This window comes from Dromiciops gliroides, chromosome 3 (genome assembly GCF_019393635.1).
Source record: "Dromiciops gliroides isolate mDroGli1 chromosome 3, mDroGli1.pri, whole genome shotgun sequence".
Taxonomy (NCBI): Eukaryota; Metazoa; Chordata; class Mammalia; order Microbiotheria; family Microbiotheriidae; genus Dromiciops; species Dromiciops gliroides.
The window spans coordinates 646,599,681-646,615,582 of record NC_057863.1 but is presented as its reverse complement, the minus strand read 5'-3'; the positions used below and the strand labels follow the sequence as shown (position 1 = coordinate 646,615,582).

Here is a 15,902-nt window from a genome sequence, read left to right as displayed (position 1 = left end):
CCCTCAGCTAATCTGATAAAAAGGAAGAACAGAAAATCAAATCAATAACACAGCAAAATACAAAGGTAAAATCACAACAAAACCAGAAGAAATAAAAAAGGACAATTAGAACATATGTTGCACAGTTTTACGCTAAAGAAACTGAGAACACAAAGGAAAAAGGGGTATCTCCAAAAACATGAAATACTCCAACTAGAAGAAAGGAAAATTATATCAAATATATAAGAAACTATTCTACCCAAATCTTTGAGACAAATATAGACCTCATACCCAAACCAAGGAAAGCCCAAACACAGAACTATTATAAGCCAATACCATGAATGAACATTGCCTACACATATGCTATCTGGAGATCAGCTTCCTAAAGCACACAAAAAAGTTGCATGGATTTTATTAGGAAGCAATCCTCAAAGAAGGGAAGGACAACCTGAAAGCTGGAAGAGTAGGGTGTTCTCATGGTTAGTTTCTGTCAGTATAATACAAACGACAGCACTACCCAAAGGAATGTACACTTTTAATGCTATACTATGTTGTGATGTTTACTATGTTTACACACATATACTATGTGTGTGTTGAATACTATATAATGTTGTGAGTGGAATTTGACAAAAAGGGCCTTATTGGGAAAGTTCACAGCAAGCCTCAGGAGCTTAATAGCTAGCTGTGTGACTCTGGGCAAATAAATGCCTTAACATCTGTCTCAGTTTTCCCAACTTATGTAAACTGAGGATAATGTTTCTGGGTGTGGCAGAGCCAAGATAGGAGAGAGGAACCATTCACTGTGTGAGAATATTATTATCAGGGGCCCCCTGCTGTGAGAGCATGAGCCAAATCAGCTTGAAGCAGTGTGTAAGGCAGTTGGTTTTGTCAGTTGGTTTTGGGAGTTGGTGGTTGGAACCTCATGGAGTTGGCAGCTGAACCAGGAGTGGTTGAGGTAGTTAGGGTTTTCCTGGTCTTTCAGAAACACTTGTTCTCTCTTTGTTAACCTCTAATATATTTTAATAAACGTTTAATAGTTAAACTGTTATCCTAGTTAGCTTTCCCCACACGGGGGACAGGTAGGGTGACCACACACATTTAGTTTTACCTGTCACACCTGGAGGTCCCGTACCATCCTCCATTCACCATTCGGCTTCTTAAACTGCAGAATAGGAGTGTTACAAGGTGACTGACACTGAGTAAGTAAACCGTATTTCAAAATTTTTTCACTAAGGTGTTGTAAACCAAGGGGGGCCTCTGAACTTATAGGATTTTGCTTTCTATGGGGATAGGGATGTAAAGGTTTAAGCCAGACTTCCACAAGATCAACATGGGTAGCTTTTCCCAGGAATCCCCACATCCCAGACAGTTGGCTCTACTCTGTCCCATACCTCCAACAGTATATGCTGTGGTCTCTCTAAAGTAGGAATGACATCAAAAACTAAAATATTTGGTACCAATGAGAATCCAATTTACTCATAAAGTCTCTGCCAAGTAGTGGGCAGGGACTAGAGGGAATTACCAGAAAACTATGTTGAAAAAGATGTTTCCCATATCTACATGGGAGGGGCAAAGTTTCCCTACAAGACATTAATTGGCCACCAGTTCCACAGCCTGATGCAGAGTCTAGTAAAGCCCGTATCAATAAGAAAATCGAACTTCTTACCTCCTATGTCCAATATGACCCTGGGCTCAGCCATAGTAATGGATATCTTGGGGGCTGGGCCATTCCCCCCGCCCCCAGACCTCTCCTCCCCTCAGCCATTTCCCAACCTCATCACTCCAAGTCCGGTTGGTCCCAGAGCACAGGAAGCTGGGTTTTAGGCCAGCAATCTTACCTCCGCTGTCCGTTTTGATGGCCAGAGGGGCAAGCTTGCTTCCAGTGCCCTACCTTCCCACAGTTCATGCATGGTCCAGGAGGAGACCCTTGGGCATAACACTCCCTAGCCCCTGGAAGCCTGTGGGCAATTTACGCGGTTTGAGGATTCTATCCCCAGGCCTCCTGTTGAAGCAATGACTGCAGCAAGGATCGTTGCCTGTTCTTTACTCCGGGAGCGTGCCCTTCAGTCTTTCTCCTCTGCAATAGCTATGTCTGTTATTATAGACCTTAAATGCCACATCCAGCAGTTTGGAAGCTGGGGTTTGGGGTCCTAATTCGAACCTTTGTAACTTCCTTCTGATGTCTGGAGTTGATTGGCTAATAAAATGCATGTTAAACAGATTAGCCCCTCCATTTTCCCCTGGATCCAAATTGGCATATTTCTTCATAGCCTCTAGGAGCCTACTTCTGAATAAAGCAGGATTCTTATATTCCCCTTGTGTAACCTCTTTTAAGTTTTTCATAATTAACCTGCTTCTTTATTCCTCTCCTCATCCCTTCTTTAAACACCTAATCATGTGGTCTCTCCTTTCTCTATCCCCATGCTCTTCCTGATAATTCCAATTCGGGTCCACTGAGGATGCTGCTGCCGCCCCAGGGACCCCTCCCTGCCCAAGGCAAACCAGTCTTGTGGTGCCTCCTCATTTTCTGCTGGTCTAGCCAAATCCCAAATTCTTTTCATCTAAAGTACAGCAGGTAGATAAGATGATATGCATATCTGCCCAGGAAAGATTAACCAGAAGGGAGATAGCTCTAAAACCCTCAATAAATTTGGTCAGGTCCTCAGAGTACCCCCCCAAGTTTTTCTTTAATCTGGTCCAAATCAGACACAGAAAAAAGAACATGAACTCTTACTGTCCCATCCCCTGAGGCTACTTCTCTCAAGGGAAGTACAGGCTTGGAAGTAGAAGGTCCTGAGTATGACTGACCACTCCGAGTATGCAGGGGACTGCACTCTGGCATAGGAAGGTATAAGGAGGGTGCAGGAGAGGGATTAAGAAAAGGATTTGATCCCACTAAAACAGGGGTAAGAGGAGGCCTCACAAACCCAGATTTAGCAAGTTCAAACTTAGGGGAGGGGAAGGGTCAGGATAAGGTGGGGGAGAGGGAGACAGTGGTGAAGACCCAGAAGGAGAAGGGAAACAGCGAGTTGGGGGAGAGGGAGCAAACCATATAAAAAAAAATGTTCTCAATCACTACTGATTAGTGAAATGAAAATTAAAACTACTCTGGGGGGCAGCTAGGCAGCATAGTGGATAAAGCAATGGCCCTGGATTCAAGAGGACCAGAGTTCAAATCCAGCCTCAGACACTTGACATTTAATAGTAGCTATGTGACCCTGGGCATGTCATTTAACCCTCATTGCCCCACAAAAACAAAACAAAACAAACAAACAAAAAAACCAACTACTCTGATGGGACAACTGTCTCTTAGGTCCAGTCAGGTAGTAGCCAGACCTAAGTGACTTTCCTGCTATAGAATTTTATCTCCCCTTAATTCTTAGGTATGTCTGTCCTGATATCTAGTTGATCAATCTAATATTTAATAGTCCCTTGATTCCTCTATAGATCTGTCCTGTTATCTGGTCATCTTTGGTTTTGCTCCTCAAAAGAGAAACTTCTTCTGACTTATCCTAAGTCCCATGTCAGGTGGATCAGGTATCACCAAAGGTGGGAAGTAGCCCCCCCCAAAGTGCTGGGCGACCCATAGAGGTACTAATCTTCCACGAATACATACATCCAACCAGTAGGAGAGACAAATTCTGACCCAATTATTATTCTTATAGTTCCTCATCATATTACCTTAGAGCTGAATTTTAAGTATATTTGGCATACATTCTGGGCTACTTGTAGAGGATCAAACATCACAGCAAGGGGAGAACACATCTGACTGGGAGAAACTCAGTCCAATCCAATCCTGATTTGTAGTTAACAGTATGTAGCCTCCCAGTTTTCCCAGTATCCATTAACTGCCAGCTCCTCAAAGTACAGGGTCCATTGCTTTCAGTCAGTCTGGTGCCTCAGTTTTAGCATGGCAGTCTTTCAGCTCACAAGGAAAAGGGGGAGGCACCGGAGAGGAGAGAGGACAGGCTTGGCCCAGATGGAGCTGGAGCACTGGGGTGGAGTTTGGAGGCCTGGGAAGAGTTTAGGGTGGAAAGAGGGATCATTGCAGTAGAGAAGACATTCCACGTGACTGAGGGTGGGGCTTAGGGAGGAAGAGGCAGTCAGTGCTTGAGCGCTGGGCGACCGTGATTGGAGGAAAGGGCTGGACCATCCTGGGGGCCTCAGGAGCTGTGCTCTTGGCCACAGGAAGACCCCCCCCTCAGTGGGCTGGGGGGGGGGGTGCCAAAAGCAGGAAGTTTTTGACCTGAGAATGCTCTTCCTTCCCTGGAGCCTAGATCTATTTCCTTTCCTTCCTTGCAGCTGAGATCTCTCTGCCTTCTGGAAACTAGCTCTGTGCATGCAGGTTCCAGGTAGGTCTGAGGCAGAACGGCCCCTGGCCCCTCCAATCCCCCATATTTCCTGGCTTCTGCTGGCTGCCCTTGCCATTAGATCTCATTCTGACCTCATTGTGAGTGTCCTCCTGGTCTGCCAGGTGCAGGTTTCCCTCCCAAGCCTGGCTCCCGGCCCCTAAATCTTTTCCAGACTCCCAATCACTTCCCAAACTTCCTGGCTCACTCTATCATTTCCCAGACTTCAGACTTTGCCCATAGGGATCCCGGAGTCCTGATCTCAGCCTCCCTATGAGAGGACCCAGGGGGGTGGGTTCCCTGTCCCACCTCCTGGTGAGAGATGGAGTTGTCCTGCCTTCCAGGATCCCGGAGTCCACCCTTGCCGCCCCTAGTTCTCCACCTTGGACAGTTACCAAAGTTTACCCTGTCCCCTTACCTGAACCCGTGGTCCTCGCAAGTTCCCTATCAAATCCCCGCTGGCTCCAGTCTCCCTCGAGGGATTCCAAGCCTAAGCTTGAGCAGAGGGTCCCAGGAGCCCTCCCTAGCTCTAGTTCGACCTCAGGACACAGTCTTCCTGCTTTCCCAGGCTCAGCTCGAGCGCTTCTGCCCCAGTGCTGTCCTATGTGCCCTGAGCGCTGTAGCTCTGCTCCCCTTCCTTCCCCAGGGCAGCTGCTCCTGCCTCCCTGCCCCCACTTCTTTCAGAGCCCTTAGGGCTGAATCCCAGACTGGATTTGGTCTCCAGGCTCTGACTTCCCCTGGTCATTGCTGGGCTGCTCCATCCCAGAGCCCTCCCCATCCTTAACCCTCCTTTGCTTCTCTCTCTCCTAGATCAGTCAGTCAGTCTGAGTTCTGTATGTTAGGGGGGGAAGGGCATGCTGGGAGGGCAGAGAACTCTGCCTCAGGAGCCATGAAGGCTCTGAGTGCTTTCATCCCTGCTGGGATCCCAAGCCCCTTCTGTCTTTGGACCTCTAGGAGAATGTGGAGGCAGAAGAGGAGGAGTAAGAGAGGGAGGGGAGTAGGCTTCCTGTGCAGACCCTGTTCCCTTCCAAGCCTGCCTCTCTCTGCTGCCTCCCTCCCTCTGTAGGTTGGAGTCTCTCCCCTGAGTGAGGCCAGAGCCTTTATGACTCCTGTGGGAACTCACCCTCTCTAAATCTCTGTAGGCCAGCTTCCTCCCTAGGGAAAGGAGGGAGACATCTCCCCCTCTGGGATCCTTCTCCCTCCCCAACTCAGTCTGCAGGGGACCAAGGGTTGTCCCAAGCAGATATTGGGTCAAGTCCTGACACCAAAGTGGGAGGGAGATTAGAGCAGTTTTATTATGAGGGTCAACAAATAGCTGTGCCCCAGAGTATGGGCACAAAGGAGGTCAGCATGGGACTAAGATTGCAGTGTTGTGGGGGGTGGATTTAATTGATCAAATTGATCCTGAGGTATCCCAAAGAATTACAAGAGGCAGTGACTCCATTTCCCAAGTTTTATTGAAATGATGACAGGGAGAACATCCTGGAGGTGTCTCAAATAGGGGGAAGAATAGTTACATTGATAGTGAGAAAAAGTAGCTTATCTCTTCATCATCTTAATCTGCTCCTTGTGGGAGGTTCATGGGAGGTCTTATCCTCATTTGGACTTCCTGGAGTGCTAAGACAACCTCCAAGGCGGGTACCTTTTTCCTGGGAGGTGTGTTTTTAGGGTTTACAGACTAGGAGGTGAAACTAAGGACACATTTGGCCCTTTGTGTGCATGTTCCTAAAGACGGGCTTAAAGTTGTCAGACCCAGAGGGATGTAGGAGGCAAAAAAGGGGTTAATAGAAAAACTTAAGATCCAAGCTCTAATTCAGATATTAGCTCTAAAAGGAATTCAGACCCCAGTTAATGGATAACTTCTTCATTAATATAAGTTAGGGCCGGGGCAGCTAGGTGGCGGAGTGGATAGAGCACCGGCCCTGAATTCAGGAGGAACTGAGTTCAAATCTGGCCTCAGACACTTAACACTTACTAGCTGTGTGACCTTGGGCAAGTCACTTAACCCCAATTGCCTCACCCCCCCCCCAAAAAATATATAAGTTAGGGCCTAGCCTTTCCTGTACCCACAGTAATCCGTACCCATAACAAGATCATAACAAGAACATAAACGAAAGGTCAAAAAGACCATAACAAAAAACAATGGGGGCAGCTAGGTGGCGCAGTGGATAGAGCACCGGCCCTGGAGTCAAGAGTACCTGAGTTCAAATCCGGCCTCAGACAGTTAACACTTACTAGCTGTGTGACCCTGGGCAAGTCACTTAACCCCAACTGCCTCACTAAAAAAACAAAAAAACAAAAAACCACACAATGATAAAATGACAGGTCATTGGAACTGAAACTAGAAATAAATGAAAAATGAAGATATTTTGAAATTAGCCATGGGAATCAGAAAGAGACATGAGCAGAAAAGGCCAAATTTGTCCCCAGATTCACCTTATGATGTGTAAACCCCCAAAACACACCTCCACAGAAAAAGGTACCTGCCTCGGGGGATGGCTTAGGCCCCCAGGAATTCCAAATTAGGATAGGCCCTTCCCTGTACCCCCCTAAGGTAGAGATTATTATAATGAGACTGATATTCAATTTATTTCATACTATAAATATAACTATTTCCTTTCCTTATTTGAGAGATACTTTTCTGGTTCTCTTGCTGTGTTCACTCACAGTATTGCAGTAAAACTTGGGAAACTGAACCACTGAGTCTTATAATTCTGTTGGGAAGACTCATGATCAGTTTGACCCTAATTATACCCCACATCATTTGGCACCCAACATTCCTTTAAGTCCCAGACTCAAACTCTTTTTCCTTTTTTTTGGAAAGCAGTGGGGTGAGATCTTGCTGAGGTAAGTTTTGCTCCTTTGGGAGGCCAGCTGGCTCACCAAGCTGAGCAGGGAGTGGGGAGCAGAGTATTTGCTCATTGGTTCAGGATGTGATGTTTAAAATCTACATTGTGGGGGCAGCTAGGTGGCGCAGTGGATAGAGCATCGGCCCTGGATTCAGGAGTACCTGAGTTCAAATCTAGCCTCAGACACTTAACACTTACTAGCTGTGTGACCTTGGGCAAGTCACTTAACCCCAAATGCCTCACTAAAAAAAACAAAAAAACAAAATCTACATTGTGTGATCACCTTAAATTAGAAGCTTTAGGGGCAGCTAGGTGGCACAGTGGATAGAGCACCGGCCCTGGAGTCAGGAGTACCTGAGTTCAAATCTGGCCTCAGACACTTAACACTTACTAGCTGTGTGACCCTGGGCAAGTCACTTAACCCCAATTGCCTCACTAAAAAAAAAAAAATTAGAAGCTTTAGCACCAGTCTTTGGGCATTAAACATTTATTAAAGCATACAGGTATTCACATGGAGTTCGGAAAGTTAAGAAAAAGAAAGCCTACCTAGTCTAGAGCTCCAGCCTGGTGTGGTTCCTCCTCAAGTCCTCCACCACCAACCTGCTTCAACCACGAACTCACTAGCAAACTGATTGTGGAAGCTTTTTATAGGTCTGGAGCAGAGGCGGTCCTTACACACTGCTTCAAGCTGATTGGTTGGTGTCATCCAAATCCATTGGTTCACTGAACTTGAAGGTGTTCTCAAGTTAAGTTCAAAGTCTGGCTTCTGAGAACAGTACCTTCTTAAGGGCTAGCCAGGTGTGATTACAATCTAGGTAACTATGAAGTAGACTAATCAGCAGTCAATCACTCTCACTTGATACAATCAGTTTAGATTAATCTCCAGGTGGGCCTTTGAGTATCTGCTAAATCCCATTATTTTATCACAAGGATCAAGAGATTTGCCCCAGATCTCCCAGCAAAACTCAGAAATCTGGGGGATGCCTTTGAATAGCAGTTTTTGTAGTTAATTAATTGATACCCACGTGGATACAGGTGCAGTGTTGGTAATCTCTGGGAGGTTATGAATGGGTCAGGAAGTTAGAGTAATGTGGGGTAAGTTTTGACAAATTGGGAAAAGGGAAAAAGGAGAATTAAGGTAAGAGAAAAAGGAGAAAAATTGGATGTAGCTAAAAAGAAACAAATGACTTCAAGAAACAAAGGACAATTAAGTTACAAATTGGGACAAGTCCAATCACACTGACTTGAAAAAGAAAACGGGTGGTGTTTTATTGCAATAGTGTCTGGCCACAGCAACCCCCTCATTCAGCTCTTGGGTTCCCCAGGATGGAGTATGCATTGTGTTTTTCTCCTCTGTTGCCTCAGAAACCTCAGTCACCTCAGTCACATTGGGTGGGCCCCCAAGGTCTGAAGTAGGCTTTTTCTCAGGTGCCGTCTTAGCCCAACCCACCTTAAAGGGACAGGGAGAGAAAGCACTCTGTATGACCCCTCGGGTGTATCCTTACAAATTTGGGGGAAAAGGGGAAAAAATGGACATGGGTGGAAAGGAATAAATGACTTATTTGCAAGAAAGATTTAAGGTAACAAACCTCCTGATTATCCCCTACCAGAGTGGGCTGGTCAGGAAGAAGTAATATCTTTGAAGAAGTAATATCTTATGACTGCTTGTTTGCTTGTCTGTATGCAGCTGCTAGTCTGCTTGTTGTCTTTTGTGCATTTATATCTGTCAAAGGTTGTAATTGTGTTGTACAATCTGTGGGGAATTTTTGGTTACACCCCTGTAGCCTTTCAGAGTGGTGGCCAGGCTCTGAAGGTGGGGAAGGGGAACTCTCAGACTTCTGGATATCTTTACAGGTGTGTGTCTACTTAAGAGTTTGAATTTGGAATTGGAATGTTAATTCTTTGCTAGACATTCATAGCCTTATATGAACATTGTAAAAGTTGGTTTGAAAATGCTGCTACTTTGAAATCTTCTGTAGTGGAATGGTTAAAAATTAGAAACTATTTGTAATGTGTAAAAGTTTTAAAGAAAAATTATCTCTAGTCAAGCTTGACTTGTGGCTATGCTGCTGTTCTTTCCTTCTCCCTCCATATTAGGTGCTGGCTGGCTGCTACACACCAGAAATGATGAGTGGGTAAGAAATGTTTAGAAAAATTTTTAGAATCTGTCCAGAGTATTTTATATATAAAATTCTTTTTTCGGGAGGGGGGGCAGGGCAATGAGGATTAAGTAACTTGCCCAGGGTCACACAGCTAGTAAGTGTCAAGTATCCTAGGCCAAATTTGAACTCAGGTACTCCTGAATCCAGGGCCAGTGCTTTATCCACTGCGTCACCTAGCTGCCCCTCAGAGTATTTTATTTTTTATTTTTATTTTATTTTATTTTTTGCGGGGCAATGGGTTTTAAGTGACTTGCCCAGGGTCACACAGCTAGTAAGTGTCAAGTGTCTGAGGCTGGATTTGAACTCAGGTCCTCCTGAATCCAGGACCGATGCTTTATCCACTGCACCACCTAGCTGCCCCCTCCTCAGGGTATTTTAAATAATTGCTAAAAGCAAATATAAAGCTGTCATTTTATACTGACAGTGAAAAGAATTTGGAATCTTGGGGGAAAAACGGGAGAGGGGGAGTATATTTAAGGTACATTGCCACTTTAAGTGCTCCCCTGCAATTTTAAGGTTTCTGAATTCTGGAAGAAACCAAAGAGCAATTGAGTTTGATTGGAAAACTAAAATACTGTTGAAATACTGTTAAAGTTTTAAAGTTACTTTTAAATTCATGCATGTATGTGTGTTAAAATTGGAGGAAACAAAGCAATTGATGGTTTTATGGATGCTTTTGGGGGGGGAGGTGAGGCAATTGGGGTTAAGTGACTTGCCTAGGGTCACACAGCTAGTCAGTGTCAAATGTCTGAGGCTGGATTTGAACTCAGGTCCTCCTGAATCCAGGGCCGGTGCTTTATCCACTGCACCACCTAGCTGCCCCCTCCTCAGGGTATTTTAAATAATTGCTAAAAGCAAATAGAAAGCTGTCATTTTATACTGACAGTGAAAAGAATTTGGAATCTTGGGGGAAAAACGGGAGAGGGGGAGTATATTTAAGGTACACTGCCACTTTAAGTGTTCCCCTGCAATTTTAAGGTTTCTGAATTCTGGAAGAAACCAAAGAGCAATTGAGTTTGATTGGAAAACTAAAATACTGTTGAAATACTGTTAAAGTTTTAAAGTTACTTTTAAATTCATGCATGTATGTGTTAAAATTGGAGGAAACAAAGCAATTGATGATTTTATGGATGCTTTTTGGGGGGGGAGGTGAGGCAATTGGGGTTAAGTGACTTGCCCAGGGTCACACAGCTAGTCAGTGTCAAGTGTCTGAGGCTGGATTTGAACTCAGGTCCTCCTGACTCCAGAGCCAGTGCTCTAACCACTGCGCCACCTGGCTGCCCCACAATTGATGGTTTTATGGATGCTTTTTTTTGGGGGGGGTGAGGCAATTGGGGTTAAGTGACTTGCCTAGGGTCACACAGCTAGTCAGTGTCAAGTGTCTGAGGCTGGATTTGAACTCAGGTCCTCCTGACTCCAGAGCCAGTGCTCTAACCACTGCGCCACCTGGCTGCCCCGCAATTGATGGTTTTAACAAAAACAGGTATAGTTGTTGATTCCTCTAAGACAGAGGAAAGCACTGGTATTAAGCTGGTAAATCATTACACAGAAAAAAAAACCTTCTAGACTTCTTTTAATTTGTAAACTTGCCAGAAAAGAGCTTGTTACAAAGAATGGTTTTACTCAGGATTTATAAGGCTGCTTATTATATAGAAGTAATTTCTAATGATTGATCTTTACACCAGGATAAAGTTTAAAGCTGAGAAGAAAGGAAAACCAAGCATTATGTGTGTGTCCTGGTAAATCTTTTTTTTTTTTTTTGCTCATAGTAATTCCATGAGAATAGAGGTTTGCTATTTAAGATAAAATACTTTGGGACAGTAATTACAGTAATTTATATTGTTTTGAGTTTTGAATTCAGGTATAATTGTTTAAATGGTTAAGCCAGTAATCCAAGTACTGGAGAAAATGCCACAAATCAATTACACAAGAGGGAATGTGCTGCATACAGGCGGAGGTATCTGGGAAAAAGCAGAGAGGACAATTTCAGACTCAATCCGAGGTAGGCTCCTTTTGGCTCATTGAGTTCCTACTGAACAAGAAATGTTTCCCCACCTGGCTATCCCTGAATTTCGCTAGTACAGCATAACTAGTGGTCACTTGTAACTTTTACCTGAAATCAAACAGAGCTAAGGATGTTTTATCCTGGCTTTATAATCATAGCAAGTAGTCAGTAGAAGAAATGAGCACAATGCAAGTATGTAAGATCTTACTGTTTTTCGTTTAAATGTGTGGCCATTTGATATGTCGAACAACAAGGTATATTAATATTCAGGTTTGCCATCTGCCTGCTAATATATGGAATTATGATAAGGTTAAATAATTGAGTATCTTTCTGGTTTAGAAAAAAGTGAAATTCCTCCCCATTGCAGATGAGAGAGAAGATGGTAACTAGGAAACATAGTTATGCATTTTAGATTTTAACATAAATCTGCCCAGTCAGATCTCTGTTATGTACTGCCAAGGGCACCAAGCTACCAACTCCATAGTACAAGGGAATCACAGGCAGACCTTGCTGCTAGATTAGTTGCTAAATCCATTCACCGGTCAACCTAGCCCTGGTTCCCTTGCACCCTATTGTGCCCCAAGGTATCTCCCCTTCCTATACCAACTGCTTAAGCCCATATGTTACTTTGGGCTATTGGGATCTCAGAGTAAGAATGCTACCTCCCCTCTTCTCATATTAAAGTTAGAAGAGGAACCTGGGATAATTTTCTTTGGTGGGTCTGGAAAACTGCTGCCCTCACTATTGCTTTTCGTAGATTACTTGAAAATGAGGTTATGCTTACAAATTTAAAATTGGTGATAGAATAAGTTTCTAATTCTACTGCCTTAGGGTTGCAAGAATTGGAAGAGTGCTCAAACTCTCAGACAAATATGTTCCTGGACTGAGGCAGAGTCTATATGGTTCAGAACACCTCCTGAAGGTTGAGTTTCAGTACAGAGGTTACCTGGATGGCTGAAACTGTTCACAACTGTTTGCTTTGTCCAGTTTTTCATGAAACTCTTAGATTTATGCTCTATTAGGGTCCCTGTTGTCCCTTGGTCTGTTTGCTAATTATTTGTGTCTTGTGTTGTGGTTCTTTCATTGGTAACTCTGATTCCTAGATCCCCTTCAATTCATAAACCCCCTGTGGGCACCTACATCGCCCACTCAGCAGGAAGCAGTAACAGAAGAGATGATCTTCATCCTTTTTTGAGGGGCATATGAAAAGGGGAGAATAATGTAGGAGGCAAAAAGGGGTTAATAGAAAAAGCTAAGATCCAAGCTCTAATTCAGATATTAGCTCTAAAAGGGATTCAGACCCCAGTTAATGGATAACTTCTTCATTAATATAAGGCAGGGCCTTTCGTGTATCCACAGTAATCCGTGCGCATAACAAGAACATAAACGACAGGTCAAAAAGACCATAACAAAAAACAATGATAAAATGATAAAATGACAGGTCATAGGAACTGAAACTAGAAATAAATGAAAAATGAAGAGTTTTTGAAACTAGCCATGGGAATCAGAAAGAGACATGAGCAGAAAAGGCCAAATTTGTCCCCAGATTCACCTTATGATGTGTAAATCCCCAAAACACACCTCCACAGAAAAAGGTACCTTCCTCCGGGGTTGGCTTAGGCCCCCAGGAACTCCAAATTAGGATGGTCCCTCCCCTGTAACTCCCTAAGGTGGAGATTATTATAATGAGACTGACAATCAATTTATCCATACCATAAATATAACTGTATTTCCTTTCCTTATTCAAGGGATACCTTTCCACTTTTCTGGTTCTCTCACACAGTATTGCAATAAAACTTGGGAAACTGAGTCACTGAGTCTTGTAATTCTGTTGGGACGACTCATGATCGATTTGACTCTAATTTCATCCCACATCAAGAGGGTTTCTGTGTTTCTGATATCTCTTTTCTTAAGATCTGGTTTCTAGTTGTCCTGTCATCTAGGAATATTAATGGCTATTAATGGTTAATGGTCCCTAGTTACTGTCTCTATTGATGGTGAGGGTTAATAGGGACAGACCCTCTTGGTTATTGTTAGAATACAAACCCTAGTTTCTCTGTTGACCCTTTTAAGTACTATTAATAAGGACTCAAACCTCAGTTTATCTGTTAACCCCTTTTTGCCTCCTGCATCCACACTGTGGAAGAAATGGGATTTTCTATGCTGAGCTAAAGAAGAAAGGGACTTTCTAGGTGGCTCCAGGCTGTCCCATGTTTATCAGAAAGGTGTAGAATTAAAACCTTCCTGGGGGGAGCTTGGTGACACAGTGGATATAGCACCAGCCCTGGATTCAGGAGGACCTGAGTTCAAATCTGGCCTCAGACACTTGACACTCACTAGATGTGTGACCCTGGCCAAGTCACTTAATCCCCATTGCCCTGAAAAAAAAAAACAAACCCTTCCTGGTTAGGTGTGTGTGACATTTGTCAGTAACAGCTTTGGCTGTTGCTCCATTTGTGGGGCCATAAAGGCTGGGGGAAGCAGGATCCTGAGGTAGAGAAAGACCAGGGATAAGATAGAGGAACTTTACAAAATGGAGTCAACACTGGTTCCTTTGCTACCTACACAGGGAGCCTGGAGCTAGAGGGAATGGCCCCTGGGAGCCTCAGACCTCCACCTCAGGTAAGTGCAGTCTCTGCACAGACTCTACCAACGTCAGGCATTGAAACCATTTCCATAGACATAGGGGATGGTCTGTGAAGCTGAAAATACCTTCCTTATGGATTGATTCTTCACAAAAATAGGCATTAAGTGAAAAAAAGATGAAGAGGATGGTAGTCTAGCAGGACCAGATCCCAAACTATTGTAAAGTGGTAATTATCAAAAGAATCTTTTGCTGACTTAAGAAAGAGAGAGAGGTGGATCAGTGGAATAGAATAGGTACAAATTATACTATGATAAGTGACTATGGTAATCTAGTCTATGATAAGCCCAAAGATCCAAGTTTTTGAAACAAAAACTCATTGATTGACAAAAGCTACTGGGAAAACTGGAAAAGAGTATGGCAAAAACTTGGTCAAGACCAACATCTCAGACATTATACCAAGACAAGGTCAAAATGGGTACATGATTTAGACATAAACAGTGATACCATAAGCAAATTAAAGAAAGCATGGAGTAGTTTTTGTCAGGTTTTGGAACAGGGAAAGAATTTAGGACCAAAGAAGATAGAGAAAGTATTACAAAATATAAAATAGATCCTTTTGATTCTATAGAATTAAAAAAGCTTTTGCACAAACAAAAGCAATGTAACCAAAATTATAAGGAAAGCAGAAAACTGGGAAAGAATTTTTGAAACAATTTTCTCTGATAGAGGCCTCATTTCTCAAATATATAGAGAATGGGGTCAAATTTATAAAGATACAAGTAATTTCCCAATTGGCAAAGGGTCAAAGCATATGTACAGACATTTTTCAGACAAAGACATCAAATCTGTGTGAAAAAAAGTTCTAAATCATTATTGATCAGAGAAATGGAGATGAATACAACTCTGAGCTACCACCTCACACCTATCAGAGTGGCTAATATTACAAGAAAGCAAAGTGTTGGGTGTTGTAGGGGATATGGGAAAAGTGAGATGCTAATCCACTGTTGGTAGTTGTGACCTGATCCAGCCCCTCTGGAGAGCAATTTGGCACTATGCATAAAGGGCTATGAAACTGTGCACACCCTTTGACATCTCTGTATGTCATCTCGGCATATTAATGGCTATTAACGGTCAGTGGTCCCTCCTTACTGTTTCTGTTCATGGTGTTGGTTGATAGGGACTTGAACCCTCTTGATTACAATACTGTTCATAAGAACCCAAACCTTAGTTTCTCTTTTAACCCTTTTAGGTACTAGTGCTAACCCTTTTTAGCTACAGTAGATGGGTTATCTCTTAACCCCTTTTTGCCTACTCCATCAACAGTGTCTTACCCAGAGTGGCCTCAAGCCCTCAGTGTAACAACAGAGAACTCTTCTTCACTTGGCTAGCAACTGTCTCATGCCAGTCAGTACAATCCAGATTCTGATGACTGTCTCTGTAGAATCCTTTTCATGTTTTCATCCAGATAAGACTTGATTCTAGCTTCTCAGAAAAACAAATAGATATTTCCTTTAATGTTGTTCTCTTTTAAATGATCACATAAAATTCTTTTTGCCTGGAATTTGCTGTATTCATGACCTTCTCACAAACTCTTTGCAGAATTTTCTTTAGAATATATCACATATAACAGTTCTAGTGAGGAAGAAATCTCCAATCACCTTTTTTCATTCTCCTCCACAGATCCATCTACCTCACAAATAAAACACAAACTTGCTTCTTAACTCCACAGGGAAATGCATTCTGTCAACCTGAAAATTAATGAAACAATCAAGGCAGGAGAAATAAGGTCTTCAATTGCAGCTGAGGAGCTATAACTCCTAGTTATAACAAGAATGCTATATGCATTATGGTATTTAAGGAAAGCAAAAATACTAGAAAAGGGGCAGCTAGGTGGCACAGTGGATAGAGCACCAGCCCTGGAGTCAGGAGTACCTGAGTTCAAATCCAGCCTCAGACACTTAACACTTACTA

The 15,902-nt window shown here is 43.3% G+C and overlaps 1 protein-coding gene across 1 annotated transcript in view; it reads left to right on the top strand.

Annotated features, from left to right (window-relative positions):
* The first annotated feature begins 4,111 nt into the window (after positions 1 to 4,111).
* The window catches only part of LOC122746328 (zinc finger protein 420-like), a 60,823-nt gene continuing 49,032 nt past the window's right edge, over positions 4,112 to 15,902 (top strand). The window contains exons 1-4 of the mRNA XM_043991855.1: positions 4,112 to 4,331; positions 9,275 to 9,312; positions 11,189 to 11,341; positions 13,914 to 13,966. Coding sequence (XP_043847790.1) covers positions 11,215 to 11,341; positions 13,914 to 13,966 — 180 coding nt within the window. The 5' untranslated portion in view covers positions 4,112 to 4,331; positions 9,275 to 9,312; positions 11,189 to 11,214. The remainder of the gene's footprint in view (positions 4,332 to 9,274; positions 9,313 to 11,188; positions 11,342 to 13,913; positions 13,967 to 15,902) is intronic.